The 21,155-nt window shown below is 49.0% G+C and overlaps 1 protein-coding gene across 2 annotated transcripts; it reads left to right on the forward strand.

Moving 5' to 3' along the window:
* The first annotated feature begins 3,735 nt into the window (after window positions 1-3,735).
* On the forward strand, window positions 3,736-19,736 carry CD8B (CD8 subunit beta). Of its 2 annotated transcripts, none has more exons than XM_067703883.1 (6): window positions 3,736-4,062; window positions 7,435-7,794; window positions 10,863-10,952; window positions 15,666-15,755; window positions 17,355-17,391; window positions 19,014-19,736. In XM_067703883.1, exons 1-6 carry the CDS (start codon window positions 4,020-4,022, stop codon window positions 19,024-19,026), a joined length of 633 nt encoding a protein of 210 aa, XP_067559984.1. In that variant the 5' UTR covers window positions 3,736-4,019; the 3' UTR covers window positions 19,027-19,736. The 2 variants fall into 2 exon arrangements, with proteins under 2 accessions (XP_067559984.1, XP_067559985.1); XM_067703884.1 differs by having other exon boundaries at window positions 10,889-10,952.
* The last annotated feature ends 1,419 nt before the right edge of the window (window positions 19,737-21,155 follow it).

Consider the following 21,155-nt stretch of genomic DNA (forward strand, 5'->3'; position numbering starts at 1 on the left):
AAGCAAAGTTGCACGGTACAAGATCAATACACAAAAATCAGGTGTGTTTCTATACACCAGCAGTGAGCAATCTAAAAAGGAAATTAAGAAAACAATTCAATTTACAATAGCATCCAAAAGAATAAAATACCAAAGAATAAGTTTAACCAAAAAGGTGAAAGACTTGTACACTGAAACCAAGAAAAGAAAAAAAAATTGCTGAAGGAAATTAGAGAAGACCTAAATAAATGGAAAGAAATTCTATGTTCATGGGTTGGAAAACATAATATTGTTAAGATGGCAATACTACCCAAAGCAATCTACAAATTCAATGCAATTCCTATTAAAGTTTCAACAGCTTTTTTTGCAGAAATGGAAAAGCTGACTCTTAAATTCACATGGAAATATAAGGGGCCCCAGATAGTTAAAACAATATTTTAAAAGAACAGAGTTAGACAACTCACACTTCTCCATTTTAAAACTTACTACAAAATTACATGTATTAATCAGGGTTCTTCAGAGAAAGAGAACCAATAAGAGGTATAGATATAGATATAGATATAGATAGATAGATATGATTTATTAAAGGTATTGGCTGTCTCAGGCATGATGGCTGAGAAGTCCCATGAACTTCTGTCTGTAAGCTGGAGACCCAAAAAAGCCTGGGTTTTGTTGTTCAAAGGCCTGAGAGCCAAAGGTGTAGATTCCAGTTCTAGTTCAAAGACCTGAGAACCAGGAGTGCTAAGAGCAAGAGAAGATCAATGCCCCATCTCAGGCAAACAGGCAGAAGGAGGGCAGATCTAACTTTCCTTCACCTTTTTGTTCTATTCAGGCCCTCAACACAGTGGATGTTACTCACCCACACTAGGTTGGACCATCTGCTTTAAGCAGTCCACTAATTCACATGCTACTCTCTTCTAGAAACAATCTCACAGACACACCCAGAGTGATGTTTAAACAGATATCTGGGCATCTGTGGCCTAGTCAAGTTGACATAAACTTGACTACCACACTACAGTAATCAAAATGATGTGTTGCTGGCATAAGGACAGACATATACATCAATGAAATAGAATTGAGAGTCTAGAAATAAGCCCATACCTCTGTGGTCAACTGACTTTCAACAAGCATACTAAAACTATTCAATGGGGGTAGAATAGTCTCTTCAACAAATGATGCCAGAACAACTTGATATCCACATGCAAAAGGATGAGGTTGGACCCCTACCTCACACCATGTATAAACGTAAACTCAAAGTGGATCAATAACTGAATTATAAGAGCTAAAACTATAAAACTCTTAGAAGAAAACATCAGGGTAGATCTTCATGACCCTGGATTTAGCAACTGATTTTGAAATATGACACCAAAAGCATGAGCAGCAAGAGAAAAATAGAAATATTGGACTTCATCAAAATTAGAAAGTTACGTGCATTAAAGGACATTATTAACAAAGTGAAAAGACAAGCAGCTGTATGGGAGAAAATAGTTGCAAATCATATATCAGAGAAGAGCCTGGTATCCAGAATATATAAAGAGTTCTTATAATTCAACAACAAAAAGACAACCTAATCTTTTTAATGCGCAAAGGATTTGAATAGCCACACAAATAAGAAATACAAATAGCCAAGAAGCATATGAAAAGATGTTTAACATCATTAGCCATTAAGAAAATGCAAATCAAAAGCACAATAAGGGGGCTTCCCTGGTGGCGCAGTGGTTGAGAGTCCGCCTGCCGATGCAGGGGACACGGGTTCGTGCCCCGGTCCGGGAAGATCCCACATGCCGCGGAGCGGCTGGGCCCGTGAGCCATGGCCACTGAGCCTGCGCGTCTGGAGCCTGTGCTCCGCAGTGGGAGAGGCCACAACAGTGAGAGGCCCGCGTACTGCAAAAAAATAAATAAATAAAAATAAAAATAAATCACAAAGATACTACCTCACAGCCACTGTGATGGGTATATTAAAAATAAATAAATAAAAAAGAACAGAAAGTAACAGGTGTCGGTGAGGACGTGGGGAAACTGGAACCTCATACACTGTTGGTGGAAATGTAAAAGGCACAGCTGCTATAGAAACAGTTTGGCAGGTCCTCAAAAAGTTAAACACAGAATTATCATATAACCTAGCAATTATACTCCTAGGTATAGACCCAAAAGAGCTGAAAGCAAGTACTCAATACATACTTACACAAGAAAGTTTATAGCAGCATTATTGACAGTAGCCAAATAAACAGAAACAACCCAAATGTCCATTAATAGATGACGGGATAAACGTAATGTTGTAAATATGTACAACAGAATATTACTCAGCCATAGAAAAGGAATGAAGTACTGATACATGCTACAAAATGGGTGAACCTCAAAATCATTACTGCAAGTGAAGGAAGCCAAACACAAAAATCCACATGTTGTACGATTCTGTTTATGCGAAATATTCGGAATATGTAAATCAATAGAGAGAAAATGAAGATTCGTGGTTACCAGGGGCTAGAGGGGGAAGGGAGCAATAAGGAGAGACTGCTTAATTGGGACAGAGATTTCCTTTGGGGAGATGAAAATGATTTGGAATTAAATAGAGGCGGTGGCTGGACAACATCACGAATGTACTAAATACCACTGGATTATATCCATTTTTAAATGGTAACTTTGTGTTTTGTGAATTTCACTTCAAAAAGAAAAAAGTTCACACTAATGTGTGGTCTCTCCAGGTCTGCCCTGTGTACGCTCAGGCCTCAGCGGTTGCTCCTGGTTAGGAAATACGGAGGGAGACTCTGGCCTCTGGCTGGGCTGTAGGAGCAGCCCCTTGAACTCTGAACCCAGCTCAGCAGTGCCGGTCCCCAGCGATGGGTAAGGGAGCTGAGGCAGGGATAGGTTGGAAAGGAGATTGGCTTTGGATGCTGAAAGTATCCCTGCCCCATGGCCTGCTTTAGACCTCCAAGGACACTCCATCCCCTCTTTGGTAAACTCCAGGCTTTTAGGGTGACCCACACGGCCTGCCTGCGGGTCTAGGTCCTTGTTGATATTGTGACCTTCTCCCACCGCCCTCCCCAGGTTCCCTCTGCCCCGCAGGCCCTCACGTACCCAGCTCTCCTCCTCCCCCACCTTCCCACTCCCCGCTTCCTCTGCTAACCTGCACTTGAACAGCAAGATCACCCTGACAGGTCTCCCTGCCCAGACCTTAACTGCACCACCGGCAGACAGAGCTGCAGGGCACCGCACAGCAGGAGGGGAGAGCAGGGTGAGGGGGCACACACACTCTCACACACACACACACACACACACACACTCACACACACATTCACACTCACACACACACACACTCACACATACACACACAGCTTCAAAGTGGGCGGGCATCTTTGTTGATCTTCTGCTAACTCCCCATTTCAGTGTTATTTTAACAGAAATTATACATTGGGGGGTGGGGGGGGGTAGAGAGAGCATCCTAATCTTCTCAGCTCTTCCAGACTCTGAAGGTCAAGGTCTGGCTTTGCCCCCGGTCCAGGCTGGTGCCCCAGCTCACCTTCCTCAACATCAGACTATGTCACTGTCAGTTAACTTTCCTTCACCCGCACAAGTGTGAGCCCTTGAGGGAAGGGCCTGGGTCTTGGCGACTTCAGGTCCAGCTGGCCCTGGAGTACACAGGAGGCTGCTGTCAGTAACCACTCAGAAAGGAAGGAAGTGACCGGAGTTGGGGTCCTGAGCCACCACCACTCCCGTGGGACCCTCCTGAGCATCCTGAGTTCTCTGAGACTCAGCTGCCTCGTCTGGAGTCACATGGAGTGAAGATCCTGTTCTGATCTCCCAGGGCAGGAGGCGATCACACACGTGCGATTGCTTGGAGACGCAGCCAAGACCTTTGAACTGCGGGGAGGATGAGGGCAGAGACCTTGCTATCCTCTCACCAGACTCCCGCCCCTCTCCCCCGCCGGGCCCCTCCCTCCCTGCTACCCGCTCCGCCCTCCCCCAGCTGCCCCGCCGGGTCCCAGCCCAGACCATCTTAGCCGAGCCCCGCCAGGACCAGGTGTCCCGGGCGCGCCAAGATGCAGCCGCGGCTCTGGCTTCTTGTCGCCGCGCAGCTGGCAGGTAAGGCGGGGAGACCCTGGGGCGCGCGGGGCCGGAGCGGGTAGGCTTCGCTGGACCCGGGAAGAGCCTGAGCCGTGGAGTTTGGGAAAACTGTCCCCGTGGGATGCCCAGCCCGGAGCCCGGAGCTGCGGTGGCGCCCGGGAGGCGGCCGGCAGGCACAGTCCCTGGGGGTGGAAAACCTCCCAGGGAGCTCATTACCCCAAGGCTCCCGGGAGCCTCAGGACTGAGGCCACCTCTGCCCCAAAGCCTGAACCTAGAAGGGGAGACAGGAAGAGAGGAGGGAGAGAGGAAGGAGGAGGGAGGGTTGAAGGAGATGGGAAGGCAGAAAAGAGAAAAAGGAGGTCCAGAGAGGAAGGGAAAATGCCCTTGTCCAGGTCTGGCAGAGATGTGCCCCAGGAAGGGGCCAGGGGCCTGGTTCTGGCTTTGGTGCACCGGCGCTTGGCCCAGGGTTCTGTAGACATATTCTTATTACTTCCGGGGAAGTATCTGTAGCACAATCCACCAGATACGAGGCTGCTGCCAGTTCTCAGGCAGGTGTGTCAGGGTACCCCCTCAGGGTCCCCAGTTTCCCGAACACTCCCTGGGGGTGGGTGTCGTAGGCAGTGTGGCTCCCCGAACAAGCAGCGATGGAGTTCGAATGTTGTGGTTAGAATATAGCTGAGAGTCTGTCCCTCTGGCCAAGCCCAGTCTGTTTTCGTTTTTGTTTTCTTGCCGTACACGGGCCTCTCACTGTCGTGGCCTCTCTCGCTGCGGAGCACAGGTTCCGGACGCGCAGGCTCAGCGGCCATGGCTCACGGGCCCAGCCGCTCCGTGGCACATGGGATCTTCCCGGACCGGGGCACGAACCCGTGTCCCCTGCATCGGCAGGCGGACTCTCAACCACTGCGCCACCAGGGAAGCCCAGTCAATCTGTTTTTTAGAAGAAACCCCTCCACACCCCAAACTGCCCCCTAACCTGTGGTTGATTTGCTCTCTTGTTCAAGACGTCCAAAGCTGACCCTCCTGCCAGGGTGACAAGGCCTGCCCGCCTGGGCTCTGACCTAATGAACTCACCGACATCTCAAGTAGAAGCTAGTCTAGGCCATTCAAAGCTACTAGTGTTACTCTGGGTCATTTTAGAAACAGCAGGTCCCTCTGAGAGTGGAGTCACGGGGGGACTGAGACCATCAAATAAATCAAATGAGACCATGAGTGTGGTAAGGCCTGGCTCTGGGCCCGGAGCACAGACTGGACTCAGTCAGAGCCGGGGGTTCAGCCTCCAGGGGCTGCAAAGCAAGTGGGCACGAGAGAGACCAGGGTGTGTCTCAGCCAGGAGGTCTTCCAGTCAGGACGCAGGCGAGGATGGTACACAAAGAGCCCAGGGCCCCTCGACCCCTGTCCGCTCTGGGCTTTCTTGGTAGAGCTTCTGGAATCTTATTTGCAGCCCCACTACGTGCACATGAGCCCATGCTGTGGATCCGGGTTTCCTCAATTCAAGGAGTGGCTCAAAGCTCAGGTTCTGGGGTCCCAGACCTGAGTCTGAATCTGGATCCACCACAAAGAGGCTGTGTGACCTTAAGCAGCCTCTGTTATAAGGTTAAGCAGCTGTGTTAACCTTCCTGAGCCTCTGTTTCCTCATGTGTAAAATGATATGTTTCCTCCCAAAAGATTTGGTGAGGATTAAACAAAATAATGCACGTACCATACTCAGCACAGTGATTCTTTTTTATTTTATTTTATTTTATTTTATTTTGACCAAGCCGCGCAGCATGCAAGATCTTAGTTCCCTGATCAGGGATCGAACCTGTGTCCCCAGCAGTGGAAGAGAGGAGCCCTACCCACTGGACTGCCAGGGAATTCCCTGTCGATTCTTACTATCTCCCCCAGGAGGTCAATGACCCCACACAATGAAGAATCTCTACTCTGCTAAAAAGACAGTATGGCTTTTGGGGAGAAGAGAGAAGGCCCAGCAGTCACTTGGGCCCCAGGTACCCTTTCATTCTCAGTGCGAACAGAAGCTCAGAGCCATCTGAGTGTGAGGGGAGTCCAAAAGTTTAAGTTCATTTCTTCAGTGTTAGAGAAGGTCACTCTGGGGACAGGGAGCCTGAGCTCCAAGTACAGGCAGGATTATGAATGTGGGCCACGACCTCAGAAAGCCTTGGGTACACACACACACACACACACACACAGACTGTGGCCTCCTCTGCCCATCCAGGTCTGTGTCCTCTCTGGACCTTGATGCTCCTGGGTCTCTGCCCTGGTCTGCAGTCTCCTCTGCCCTGCAGCTAAAATGAAAGCTTTGCCTGGTCAGATTCAGTTTGTTGGACTTGGCCATGAAGGACCCGTTCTAATCCTCTCCTTACGATTTCATTTGCTACCAGTAACAGCCCCTGAGATGTGAGACACACAGACAGTGGTTTACCCACATATAGCACTTTCCACCTGGCAGTGCTTTTCGGACATTCTAAGCCTCAGAAGCAGGCAGGACTGCAGTAAGCCGCCCTCCTTTTATAGGAGGAGACAGGCTCCACGACTCGCCTGAGGTCCCACAACGCCATGGGGCACAGACGGGGTTCAAGGCCAGGTCTGTGTGTTCTGCTCTAGCTTTCCTGAACAATCCCCTACCTGCAGGGGCTTCCCATCTGAGACTGAAATGAACTCCCAGCGCCACGTCTGGGGTGTCTGTCCTTCCGCTCGGGAATGGGGATCCAGAGACCAATTGATTACGGGCTTGGGGAGTAATGGGCTAGAACTGTGCCTACCAGGGGAGAGTGAGTTCCTCTTGCTGGTTGTCACTGTCCAGAAATGGTGGCTGGCCCTCTCTTAGGTTGGCCAGACCGGCCACGTGCTCTGCCGGTGATTCTGAGCTCCTCTCTGAGCTTGCCCTGGGTCTCCTTCAGCTGCTTGGAGCCTTTTGAAGGTCTACCTAGAGCGGCAGCAGGACAAGGTGAAAGGCAACCGGCTTTGACTTCAGACTGAATCCTTGAGTTTGACCCCCGGGCACTTACTAGCTGTAAGCAGGACTTTGAATAAGTCATATCATGCCTCAGTTCCTCATCTGTGAAATGGGAATAAAAATCCCAAAGTAAGTCTGAGGCATGATTGAGGTCGTTTATGCAAAGAACGAGGCATAAGCATGCAGTCAACAAACGGTGCTCTCTCCCCTGTCGCCTTTGTCAGGCTGGCATCATGAACGCCTGCCTGGTGGACGATCGCATGGGGGATGGGGTGCTCGAGCTCCGAGTCCTGGGGCCACACAGCATTTCCCCAGGCCCTGCAACTGGGCAGGCTGTCTCATAACTTCTCTCATACTTGACTACGGGTGACTGTGAGGCCCCACGAGCCTGGCCAAGAAAAGGTGCTGATGGTCTCTGCCCTTTCTGCTTCTCGCAGCTCTGCGTGGCAGCTCAGTACTTCTGCAGACCCCTGCGTCCACGACGGCTCAGACCAATCAGACGGTGATGCTGTCCTGTGAAGCCAAAACCTCCCCCACTAACTCTCGCATCTACTGGCTGAGGCAGCGCCTGGCCCCGAGCGCTAACAGTCACTTCGAGTTCCTGGCCTTCTGGGATCTCACCAGAGGGACTGTGTACGGCGAGGAGGTGGGGCAGGAGAGGCTAACTGTGCTTCGAGATTCTTCCCGGTACACTCTCAGTCTCCAGAGTGTGAAGCCTTCCGACAGCGGCGTGTACTTCTGCATGACGGTTGGGAACCCCGACCTGACCTTTGGGAAGGGAACTCAGCTGAGTGTGGGTAAGAATCTCAGTGCTGTAGATGAGCACCGAGCACCTGCTGGGGGCCGGGTGCGTGCCAGGCCCTGGGACATCCCACTCTCAGTGAGCCCCGCCCTGCAGGAGGGAAGGACCTCCAGAAGCAACTGCACTACCGCTAATAGAAACAAAAAGTAACCCAGGGCCAAGCAGGTACAAGTGTCGTACGTAGTTATTTCACTTAATGCTGTCAAGCACCCTGGGAGGCAGGTGCTGTTTGATCCCGTTGTAGATGGGTTGCTTAAAAGCATCGCTGCTTCTTCTGGAGACAGGGCACACTGTCCTTCAGCCATGCTACGTTCACCTGAGGCTGTGGCTGGATTGGGCCGAGTCCCCAGACCTGCTAGTGGTTTCAGAAATCCCCTCCCAGTGTGCACGCAGGGAAAGAACGAGCATGGGGACCCAGAGCTTGAACCCACGCCCAGAGTTGCAAGGAGTGAGGAGGCTGGATCCCAGACCCGGCTGCAAATTCTGCTGCAAATTTACCCAGTGCCTGTGGGCAGGTCGCTCCCCTCCCTGGGCCTCAGTTTTCCCATCTGTATTGTGGGGCTGCTAAGGGCCTCCATGACTCCCTCCAGCCCTTAGAAACTGCAGTTCCTCAGGGGTTAAGTCATCATGTCCAGTAGAAATATGTTTTAAGATTTTCTAATAGCCACGTTCAAAAAAATCAAAAGAAACAAGTAAAATTAATTTAAATAATAGATTTTATTTAACCCAGTGTATCAGTGATATTATTATTTCAATGTGTAATCAGTATACAAATGATTACTGACATATTTTACATTCGCTTTTCATGCTAAGTGCTCGATATTTATGGGTACAGCACATCTCGGGTCAGACTGGCCGCGTTTCAAGTGCTCTGTAGCGCACGTGGCAGGTGGCTGCCATATTGGATGGTGAGGGTTAAACTGTCAAGGGTGTGAAGGAATCCTCAAAGCCCCCTCCCCAGGTTAGCCCAAGGCCAACGCCCAGTGGGCCTCCCACGGTCTTGCTTCCCACTCCCCTGGGATCTTTTCAGGCTGGGGGCATTGAGAGTGACAAGGGGACCCCCAGGAATTAGACCACTCAGCATGGGAGGTGCAGGCATAGCGACATGATCAGGAAGACACAAACCAGAGTGATGCCCTCGTCCCAGGTCACCAACCTCGGGTCTTAAATCAGGAGGTAGGGAAGGTAGGGAGAGCCCTCCCGACAGGAAGCTGAGGCATCCCTGGAGGGGTGGGTGTCAACTGATGCTTGCATTGAAAATTGGGCTTTTGTGAGTTTGGGGTTTTGGTTTGATTTATTGTTTCTGTCTCTATAAGCCCCACACTGCCCACTCATGAGATTTCAGGGTCTAGGAAAGGTGGATGGTGAAATAAGCAAAACTGGTTTTCAGAAGATTCCCGCCACGTGTACCACCGCGCGCTCACTCCTGGCTTTGATCTTCCCAAACCCCTCTCACTGCCTGGTTCCCCGGGAATGGCAGTCCCTCCCCACAACACGTGCTGGCAACCGTATCATCTCCGCAGGGTACGGGTATTCAGAGTCAGAGCCTGCCCTCCTGCCAGAAGGTCAGTACATTTTAAAGGAGGAAGCCTGGATGGTAGAGAAAGTATTTGGGGGAAGATGGGCCTTTTTCAGGCCCCTCAAGACACCATGGGCTCAAAACTCCTGCCCCTTTCCAAGAGGAGAGAAGTAGGGACAACTGGGTGTGGCGGAGTGGTATCAGGAAGAATCAAGGGGACCTGCCTCTGGGCAAGAAGACATTGAAATAGAACAAGTCTCCCCCACAAACCCCCCCACCCGTCCCCAGGCCACTGTGCCCAGGCAGCGCACGAAGTCCTGTAGAGCTGCCCCCTCGAGGCTCACCACTGCCGCGCTGGGAGCCTCTGTGCCTCCACGGGTAGGAGGTAGGGGAATGAATACTTCCAAGGCAGTGAGGACTAAAGGGGGTAATGGAAGGTCAAAACACCGCAGCAGAGGGCCGAGCTCCTCCCAGGCTTTCAGGGCAAGAGACTGAGGCTGTTTTCCCCTTTTCCAGGAGGTTCCCTCAGCGCTCTGATGATCTGATGCGCTTAACTTTTTGTCGAAAGGCATTTGCTCTTGAGGCGGTGTGCGGGGTGAGAGCCTAAGACGCGCATCTTTTGGCCCAGATGCCGGCCCTGGCGTTTCGTGGCTGTTGAACTCTGAGCAAGTGATTTATTTCAACCTTTTGAGCCTAGGCTTCTTCGGAGATCAGATGGGGAAAACAGTGCCAGTCCCCAGAGTTGTTGGGTTCAATAAGCTTCAGCTGACGCTCTTGGCATGGGCAGTAGCCCGAGGTGGGAGCTTGGGAAGGGTTAATTCTGGTTAGTTGGCTCTTCTGGAAACCTCGTGGAGCAGGCAGAGTGGGGCACGTTTTCTCTACTGATCATGGCTCAGGGCAGTGAGCGTCTGAAGTGTCCACATTTTATATGGAAGCTACTGGGCCCAAACGACCAAACATTGGCTGCCCCTTCCTTTGCCCTTGACTCTAGAGTTCAAGTTCATGATGTCACCCGATTCCCTCTCCTACCATTTTGCAGAAAATCATTTCAGTGAAATGTCTTTCCCCAACCCTCAGAGGCAGGGGTTGGATTCAGCGGCGCCCGGTGTCCCCCCTCCCTTAGCATCTCCGAGCCCCAAGTGCCTCCCTTTGCCCCGTGGGCTTGTCTCTCTGCCCTGTCCCAACACTTCAGCACGTGACACTGGATTAACATGGGGGAAACTGAGGCACAGAAAAGTGATAGGACTTGCCCCAAGTCACGCAGTGGTTAATCAGGGGTTCTGGGACTCTTTTCACATCTGGGTGGTTCCAGAGCCCCTCTCTCCAGGACACCAAACAGACCCCCATCCCTAGGCCTTCAGGTTCATCTGAGAGTCGGGGAAGTAGATCAAAAATCCCAGTGATCTGTGACCTTCAAGCCCTATAGCAGCCTAGGGAACACTGAGAAAGACTTTAGTCCCTGGATATGAGATGTGCAGTTGTAAGATTTATCTCTGAATCCACCTGCTGTTTACCTGGCCAAAACATGTGTCTTGCTTTTGTAGTTGATGTCCTTCCCACCACTCCGCAGCCCACCAAGAAGACCACTCCCAAGAAGAAAGTCTTACGGTTCCCAAACCTAGTGACCCAGAAGGGTGAGTTCTCCCACACCCCTGGATTCTCAGAAGGGCAGCAGACACTCTCCCTCCCTCCGTCCCTCCCTGCCGTCATTCCTTCCTTCCTTCCGCAAGCCCTTCCCAAGTGTGGACTCCAGCCTGTTTCTCTAGCCCTGAGCTGGGGTCTGAAAGGGAGCTGAGTGTGACAGCAGTGCTATCGTCCAGCAGCTCACACTCTAGTGGGAGACACACTCCCAAATCATCACAGGACAAAACTCAATGAAGGATACATCCACCCAAAACTTGCATACAAATGTTCCTAGCAGGATTAAAAAGTAGAAACCACTCAAATGTCTACCACCTGATGAATGGATTGACAAAATATGAACTCTCTATACAATGGAATGTTATTTAGCCGTAATCAAGAGTGAAGTAATGATTTGCTACCACATGGATGAATCTTGAAAATATTTTACAGCGGAAGAAGCCAGTCACAAAAGACCATATCTTATATGACCCCCTTGATATGAAATGTCTAGAATATGACATTGCTTGAAGACAGAAAATAGATTAGTGGTTGCCTAAGGCTGGGGGATTGGGGAAGGAATGGGGGGAAGACAGCTAATGGGCACAGGATTTCTTTTGACGGGGATTAAAATGTTCGAAATTAGATTGTGGCGATAGTTGCACAACTCTGTGACTATAACAAAAACCATTAGATTATACACTTTAAACGGGTGAACTTTCCAATATATAAATTATCTCTTAATAGAGCTGTTAACAAACAAAAAACTCAACCCAAAGGACCAATGCTTTGGGACTGACATATACACACTACTATATATAAAATAGATAACTAATAAGGACCTACTGTATAACATAGGGAACTCTTCTCAATACTCTGGAATGACCTATATGGGAAAAGAATCTAAAAAATAGTAGATATATGCCTATTGTAACTGATACACTTTACTGTACAGCAGAAACTAACACAACATTGTAAATCAACTAGACTCCGATGAAAAGTAATAAAAAAAGACAAAGGACCAGTACTTTAACCTTCCCCCGTTTTGATGCCTAATAGAGGACCTAGCGCACAGTGTGTGCTTCGTATATGTTTACTAATGAGTAAACCAACTCACTGCTCTGTGCTACACGCACCAGACACCATAGCTGAGTACACACACGCACACGCACACGCACACACACACTTGCCTTGAACCCATCAGCCAAATGTGTTTCTGGAAAAACACTGACCTCTGTCCCCCCAAAGTTACTGGTGACGAAAAGAAAGTGTCACCTGCTCCCGCCCATAGGACAAACCACAAGCAGCCACACCGGGGCCGCCTCATGCTACTGGTGTTGCTTTGTCTTAAATATTTATATAAAGTATCAGAAAGAGTCTGGGGGGAGGCATCTAGCTGGATCCAGGGCACGGGAGAGGGAAGCTGCCACGTGAGTTCACAGTCAAAAGCAAATCAGAACCCACGTACAGAAAGACAGAGCCTTAGGGAACATAAAGGCGGAGACAGAATGAGCTCATTTTATAAAGTACGCCCCCCAACTTTGCCTAAAGGATTTCAGGCAGGGTATAACCAAAAAGAGGACACAAAAGGCCAAGACAGTAGAGGCACTAAGATGAGGATGTAAAACCTGGGTCTGTGCCCTGGCTCTGGAAGAACCAAAAAACCCAGTGAAGCGAAGAGCAGACCCCAAGTCACGTGGCATCACTAACACCCCTCCTCCCACCACAATGATATAAAGAAACAACCCGGGCATCAAAGCCTTCATCCTGGCGCTAAATTCTAGAAAAAAATCTGCTCTGCTCATTCTTATGTAAGGACCGCTGAATGACAGTGAATTCAGTAACACTTTATAAATGATGGAAAAATGGTCTTCAGATTTTTTGCATCATTTCTGATACCAACCCTCAGTAAAATCCCAGGGTAAGATGCAATTCCAACATTAGTAGGTTATTAAGAATAACCAGGATGTGTGTGAAGGTGGCCAGGTTGGGGGGAGGGGCGTCAAGGGGAGTAGGTGGAGGTTGTATCGGGGGTGAGGACCATGGGGAGGTGTAGCCTAGTGGTAAGTTAGCCAGGCCTAGGTCTGCATCCCTGTCTACCGCTGCTTATACTGTGCGACCTTGGGCAAGTGATTCAGCCTCTCTGAACCTCAGTTTCTTTCACCTGGCAAGTGGGAATGCTCACCTGGCTGCAGGCAAGGCAGGATAAAATGCGATACTATACACAAGGCGCTCAGCTTGGCGGGGCACCTAGACAGAGCTCAAAGCTTGTTATCATGAAAGAAACCCACAGGCCGCCATGGGGAGGGGCCTGCTCCCCTTGAGACAAGCTGGGGAGGTGCTGGGGGACAATTTCTAAACTGCTGTCACAGGAACAGTGTGGTGAGATACAGATCTCAGGAGACCCCAAGACTCGAGTGAGGCAAAGAAGGTGGGGCTGAGTGTCGCTGGTGTGTCTCTGGCCACTGGCTCCCTGCCCAAGCAGGCTTTTCGCCACCTTTACTCGAAGCGGCAGTTTTCCTGGTAGGTGATCGCGCTTCACGGAGGACCCGAGGACCGGTAGCTGTCTCTCGGCCTCTAGTTCAGGTCGTAGCTCAGGAGGCCTCCCCTGACCCCTCTCCCCGATCCCTGCAGCCTGTGTCCACCTCCCTTACTTAAAACTTTATCCATTACTATATTTAAAATAGGTGACCAACAAGGACCTACTGTACAGCACAGGGAATTCTGCTCAATATTCTGTAATAACTTAAATGGGGAAAGAATTTGAAAAAGAATAGATATATGCATATGTTCAACTGAATCACTTTGCTGTACACCTGAAACTAACACAACATTGTAAATCAACTATATTCCCACATAAAATAAAAATTAAAAAAAAAAAAAAAAAACTTTATCCAGGCATAATTTGCATGTCATAAAATTCACCCATTTCAAGTGCATGTCTCAATGATTTTTAGTAAATTTACCGAGTTATACAACCATCACCACAATCTAGTTTTAGAACATTTCCATCAAACTGTCAGATCCCTTGTGCCTGTTTATAGCTAATCTCTGTTCCCACCCCAGCCCCTGGCAACCGCTAATCTACATTCTGTTGCTATAGATTTGCCTCTTCTGAACATTTCATACAAATGGAGTCATAGAATATGTGGTCTTTCATGCCTGGTTTCTTTCACTTCACACCATGTTTCTGAGGTTCCCCCAGGTCGGGAGAACCATGGGGGAGATGAGAGGGAGGCAGACAGAAACCCTCACGCATCAGAGGTGGGAAGGACTTCCAAGGGCCTCTCACCCAACCTTCTTCTCCACGTGGCACCATGCAGCCTTGGTGATGGCAGGCTCCCTCCCACGGAGCAGCCCACTGCATCCCTTCTGCCACCTCTCCTGCCCTTAAGCTGTCACGATGGGACTGGCAGGGGCTGTAGAACTCGGGGCATCTGGGTCCAAATCCTGGCCCTGCCCTTTAGTATCCAGGTGACCTAGGGCATGTAATTGAACTTCTTTGAATCTTGGTTTTTGCTGAACTGTAAAATGAGAGATAAAAATGACAGTAATACCTTCCTTCCTCACAACATGGACGTTTGTAGTTAGTACTATACTTGGCACATAACAGGTCTTCAGTAAACCTTCTCCCCCTTCCCTGACATCGAAAACTCTTTCTAATTTTTTTAACCTTGAGCTCGAATCTGCAGCCTTTCCCTTTTCACCCATGGGTCCTCATTCTGCTCCCTCAGCTACTCATAGGGACACGAAGGGTGCCAGAGAAGGATTTGGGGCATCGATGATATAAACTCTGCTGTTTACATAGCATCCAAAATGGGCAAAGGAACAAATAGGCAACTGAGAGAAGAAAAATCATACGCGGCCAATCTATGAAAATAGGCTGAAATGGACAAATGGTGAATTGAAGTGAAATATCATTTTTCACCCACTGGACTGGCAAAAACTAAAAACTTTGATAATGCCAAGGGTCGGCAGGGTGCACAACGGGTGATTAGGAATGGAATTCACTGCAGCCTTTTTAGAAGGCATTTCACAGTATCTGTTATAATTGAAGATGGATATAGTCTATGGTTAGTAGTTCTCGTTTACAGTATCTGCCTCCGGCAGGCTCCTGCATAAGGAAAGAAATGTACCTGGATGTTTTCTGCAGAGGTATTTGCAAAACACAGGAAACAAACAAAATGTCCGTTAAAAAAAAAAGAATGTGCTGGCATGTTTAAGTGAAGAAAAAAAAAAACCTGGTTGCAGAACAATTTGTACTATATAAGCCTCTGTATTTTTAAAAGCTCTATGGGATGTATCTATGTAAATTATGTATGTGTACATGCAAATTAACAATGACAGTTACTTCTGTGAAGGAGCTGCGTTGCCAAGGGGCATTCTAACCATATACTTAAATCTTTTACAGTGAAAATATATTCAGGTATTTCTTCTGAAATTAAAAGTTTTAAAAATAAATAAGAAAAATCCCATTACCAGGCATGCAAATTGTCTATCTCATTTGAACATAAATAGCTCCTGAGTTTATTAATTTTTAAAATTTGCACGTGGGACATGAAATTTTGTATATGAAATGATCTCAATGTGTTTAAAGAGCCCAGAAAAAAGACTGGAAGGAACTACGTAAACAGCGGTATTCTCTGGGAGGTGGGGCTTCCGGTTGATTTTTCCCTCTCTGTGTTCATCTGCACATCTCAAATATTTAATACGTGTGTGTTTTCCAGGCCCGTCCTGTGCCCCCCTCATTGTCGGCCCACTGGTGGCTGTCGTCCTTGTTCTGCTGGTGTTCTTGGGCGTGGCCATTCACCTACACTGTAAGTTGTGCCCTCCTGGGCCGTCATGGCGACCCCTTTTGCTGTTGGAGGTGTCCCTGAGGGTCCTTCCTTCTCTAGGGAAGCAGAGCACATGGCAGCCTGTTGGAAGTTTGCCCCTCCAACCCTGAACCCATGATAGTTCCAAGAAGTGATTCTTGGCCTGAGGCCAAGCTTCAGGGATCAGAGAACACCCTGTCTCTGGAGTCAGGCAAACTTGGATTTGAATCCGACTCTGCTGATTCCTGATCTAGTGACCTTGGGCATATGCCCCGGCCTCCTTGAGCCTCAGCTGCCTCACCCCGGGTAACCATGTTACCTACTTCCCAGGGCTGCTTTTGTAAAGTCCCGCCCAAGTGCCCGGCTCGGGGCACGTGCTCAGTAATCAGGAACACCCGTGAGCAGTTGGGACGGAAGCAGTGCATGGAGATTGTGGTAGGGTTTGGGTTATGTTCCCAGAAGCTAGAAATCCTCCGCTCTGTGAGGCTGTGGGGGAACTCAGAGATGGCTGCTGCACCCCGTCACTTCAGAGGTGGGATCACCTCCTTCTACGGGCCCCCCTGGGAGCTTCAGGGGAGGCCCACACAGCTGGCCAAGAGCCCAGAGCCCCAGACTCTAGCCCTGACTCTTCTGCTCACCTGTGCCACCTTGTGCAAGTCACTTACCCTCTCTGGGCTTCTGTAAAATGGGACAGGGTGGCCCACAAGGACGTGGACTAGATCAGTGGCTCTTTCATAGGTCACAGACCCCTTTGAACGTATGATGGCAACATGGACCCTCTCAGCAGAGAAATGCACCATGTGCCTATTTTTGCATACAATTGCCGCCCCCAAAAAAGGGATCCATTTATTCCATTCTAAGAACCGTTAGAGTTCAGTGGTCTGCAGACTTTTTTGATCAAGGACCTCATCAGTAAAAAAATCTTCTAGTTATAAACCCTAACTTCAATTAGCTGTATTTATTTATTTAATATATTATGTATGTATATATTTAATATATAATTATAACTATAGTTATATTCTTAAATGATTAATATTTATGCTAGCTGTGTTTATTTAATAGTCTATGCATGTTATTAATGTGCTTCATTAATAACACACTAATAATAATGTGCTTCAAAATTAATAATGTGCTTCAAAAATAAAAAGGATGAGATAAACATGTAAATAGACATGGTCATCTTTCCTTCCTTCTTCCCAGGGGGAAACCTTGCACTTCCCCAGAATACACATGCTCTGATTTAAGGCCACCTGTCTGTACAACCTCTGCTTCCTGACCTGCTGTGAAGGGCAAGGTGGCACATTTAAGGGCACACAGACTGCCACTTACTAGCTACATGACTTTGGGCAAGTCATTCAGTAACACACTCACTCTCTATGTCAGCTTCCCCATATGCAAAACGGAGATAGTAAGAGTACCAACTCTTAGGTTTGTCATGAGCAGTAAGGGAGTTAAAACCCATGAGGTGTCTGGAGCAGAGCCGGGCACCAAGGAAATGGTCCGAGGTGTTAGCTGCCCCTTCATCGCCCTCCTCCCTCTCTGGGGCTCGGTGTCAGTGGCTCACAGCTCATGCCAACCAGCGGTCTTGTTTTCTCCTTCCAGGCCTGCAGAGGAGAGCTCGGCTTCGCCTCCTGAAACAGTAAGTGGTTGGGGCCTTGGAAAATTGCCTGGGCCGCAGCCCTGGGTGTGGCCCCGGCTTCCTCAGCCCCTGCTGCTGCCCATAGCCTCCAACTGCGAGAGCCCCAGACACACACCACCTTCAAAAAAATCACACACTGTGTCAATAGATGGGCTCATGGAGTTCAGGCAAACAGAATACCGATTAGTCGTCTAAGTATATGTCAAGTATGGTAAGATTTAGCTCTTAGCTCTCCTGAGAATAATAGTGAACTCTTTTTTTTTAATTTTTATTGAAGTATAGTTGATTTACAATGTTGTGTTAGCATCAGGTGTACAGCAAAGTGAGTGAGTTATATATATTCTTTTTCAGATTCTTTTCCGTTTTACGTTATTACAAGATACTGAATAAACAATCAACTACTGCATGGGTAGAACCAGTAGGATATCCCAAACTCTTTGCCACCCGTTATTTCATTCAACTTGGTCCTGCGTGACACGGGAGGGTTATTTTTACAGATGAAAACTTGCTCAAAGCACTTGGAACAGTAGAGAGCAGCCTCGAACTCGAAGACAAGTCGGTTCACCCCAAGGCCAGCATCTCCACCAGTGAAATTCCTTCCCTCCTGGTGGTGTGTGTTGGACTTGACCCCACCTGGGTCCCAGGAGTTGGCAAAGTACATTGTGTTTGTATACATTGTGTTGTATAGTTGCTTAAACATGCCTGCTGCATGTCGTGGGCAATTTTCGATGGTAATTTTGATGGTGTGCAATTTTCACTTTACGTGCTGGATTTAGAAACTACCCCGTACTTAAGAGACAGTAACTTAAGTGTATTTGTCGAACTCTAGACCTCCAGAATGTTCTGTTCAGAATCTTCCGTGTGGTGACCTGTTGTGGAGAACGACTCCCCCTCAAGGAGCTGCCTGTGTTGTGCCTCCCCCTCACCCCTTCGTTTTAACTTGTTTCCCAGTGATTTGATGCCAGTTTGGGAGGAGTCGGCTGCAGGACCTCATGCTATGGCAAACCCCAGGGGTTCCGAGGATCAGCTCAGGCGAGGAAGGGGCTGTGGGTGGCCCCGGGTGGGACCCTAGCCCCCCCCTCACCCTTTTCATTCCGAACAGCTCTGCTTTCATCCGTTGCCTGTAATTACACTTACCTGTAAGATGTCTTTGAACAAAAGGGTTTGTGGCTAAAAAGAAGTTTGAAAACCACCTCTGGTTTTGCTATCATGATCCAGGTGTGGATGAAATAGTCCCTGGGCCTCAAAGATCAGCTGTTACTAATTCAAGTTGCAATTTGGGGCAGACATTCCCCAGCCTCTAACTGGCCTTAGAAAATCATCTAGCGGCAGGCCACGTGCCTCTGGTCCCCTAGTGTGCATCGGTAAATCGCTTACCTTAGAAGGTACCGCAGGAAGTAACACTATTCAAAGCTAGAGTTCTTAGGGCTGCGTTTTTTGAGCATTTCAATTTTTCTTAATGACTGAGTTGGGCCCTAAAAACATACCAACACAAAACTCTTGGCCCTAGGCTACTTACTTAGAGTGGAGCCTTGCATCCTGACGTGCCATTTCTCTCTCTTACAGGAAATACAATAGCATTTGCCTGATAAGTGGTTTCACAGCTCGCTCTTTTTTTTCAGGTTTTATAAGTGAGCAGAGGATACGTTTTTGGTGTCCTGCTACAAAAATACATTGGTCGGTGATGAGCGAGATCTGGAAAAATGAGAGAGAAAGGACACACTCAACCATGGAAGTGTCACTGACCTGCTGAAGCTGCCTGCTTTTAACTACTGCAAGTTCTTTCTGTGGGCCTCGTGCATGGGAGCAACTTGTTACATGGTCATCGGGATCTTAGAGAGAAGGTTTCAGAACCCCAGGGCACTTTCTGCAACTTGCAAGGCAACTTGCAAGGAGGATTGAGTACAAAATAGCACCAGCGCCCCACTTCCGGCTCCTGTACTCATCCTGGGTTGGGCTGGGAATTTCAGTGTTGGCCATCCAGCCACCGCCTTGCTTTGTCCAGGTAAGGCGGTGACATTGAGACCCGAGTCTCTCGTGGGATGGTGCCGGGATGGGTTCCTTTGGTCTTCCCAGGCTGGGGCTGACCCTCCTCACAGAAGGCCCCAGAGAGCAGACCCGGACTGGAAATGAGGCTCCCAAGAGGGACTGACCTGGCTCCCACGGTCACTTCAGGTTCTGAGGACCTCCTTTGGGGCTTGGAACTTGTGGACTGGGGGACATGAGGCCACTTGATCTCCCACCAGAAGTCATTCAGCTTTCACTTCTGCCCTCCCATGACTTGTATGTTTCTTCTCTTACTCTCTGTTCTTTTTATGATAATATCTTGGTTGTAAAAATAAAATCTTGAGTCAATGGTGCACATGGCTCCTGTGATATAAACACACAAAAGCTCATCTACGCGGCAAAGATGTCGGTGCTCAGTTAAAAAGAGATGAGAAGGTTAAAATGACTATGTCTTCATTTTGCGTCAAGCTCTTCATTTGCCCCCAAACATGCTGTACTCCACTGTGTAGGTGCAGAGAGAAAGCCTGGACAGGTTGAAAGCACCCGGCACCCAGAGCCAGGTAGCAGGTGCCCCAGGGGCCACCCCCCCTCCAGCCCACCCCCAAGTTGCCTTCACTAGCACCTGTTCACTCCTACCGAGCATGGGACCCCAGGGACTCCCGGCCACGAGGCCGGCGACCTTGCACCAAAGAGAAGGTGAGACACATCAGGGTCTCTGTCACATGTCCATTAATATTTTACTGTCTCTCAGCTTCCATAGTCGAAGAAAGATGCAAGGAGAAAATGCTGAGCTGGGATGAAGGAGTTGTAAAAGCCTCTGGATCTTATCTTAGTTCCCCAGCCTGGGCTTGAGCAACTTAAGAGCTATTGAGCCAAAGAAGAATCCAAACTTTGGCTGCATTAACAGAAGCACATGGCCCAGGTCAAAGGAGGAGAGAGTCCCACCTGCTTTTCCTGGCCAGCCCAGGGCTGGGAGGTGGGATTTAAGCAGGGCAATGGCAAACCAGGCCGTCTTCAGAGGCCTCTGGCAGCCGCAGAATGTGACGAAGGGCCAATGAGACCGTCTCCCAGCATCTGAGAGGCTCTCTGTGGAGTCAGGGGCGCAGCAGGACTCTAGCAGTGGTGGGTGGGAGTTAGAAGGGCGTAGATGCAGGAGGTGCTCAAGAGAAACTGACTCTTACTGCCCATCAGCTGTAAGGCTGCCTCCCAAGGCTTACCAGACTCTTCCGGGGTTCACTTTGCTCCGAGACGCCCTGTTTAATAATAGACTAAGGCCCAGACATGCAGCCTACCCTCCCTGAAGGCTCACACCCTGTCCGCAGAGGAAGTAAGAACAGATCTCAAGGCCCCCCCAGCCCACTATGGGCTCTGCTATTTCGCTGCATCTCCCCGCTACTGTCTTTGTGATTGTGTTTAGTTGTTTGTGCGTTTGCATGGGGTGAGGTTTGGGGTTCAGGATGGGGGGGGTGCCTTTCTGTTTTCTGTGCAACAGGCACCTGCTGGGGCAGCCTGGGCTCCGTCTGCCCGGGGAGCTGGCACTGGTTTGGCTGCCAGAGGCAGGGGCTGCGGTGAGGAGGTCTGCACTCAGCACCTGACTTTTGTTTTGAAGAAGGAACTGAGCATTTGCTACTTTCTGGAGGGCCATTATGGCAAAATATCAAAACTTTTTTTCTTCATTTAGCTATCTTTTGACTAGCAATTTCACTCTTCGGCACGTATCTTAAAGAAACACATCTCAAAGTGATGTGCGCAAAGAA

Source organism: Pseudorca crassidens, chromosome 14, assembly GCF_039906515.1.
Source record: "Pseudorca crassidens isolate mPseCra1 chromosome 14, mPseCra1.hap1, whole genome shotgun sequence".
In the NCBI taxonomy this organism is placed as follows: domain Eukaryota; kingdom Metazoa; phylum Chordata; class Mammalia; order Artiodactyla; family Delphinidae; genus Pseudorca; species Pseudorca crassidens.

Excerpts from the sequence above, each read along its gene's own strand:
- CD8B (XM_067703883.1), top strand. The coding sequence starts at position 4,020 with ATGCAGCCGCGGCTCTGGCTTCTTGTCGCCGCGCAGCTGGCAG. Across the intron at positions 10,953-15,665 it reads AAACCTAGTGACCCAGAAGG|GCCCGTCCTGTGCCCCCCTC; the intron begins GTGAGTTCTCCC and ends TGTGTTTTCCAG. Across the intron at positions 15,756-17,354 it reads CGTGGCCATTCACCTACACT|GCCTGCAGAGGAGAGCTCGG; the intron begins GTAAGTTGTGCC and ends TTCTCCTTCCAG.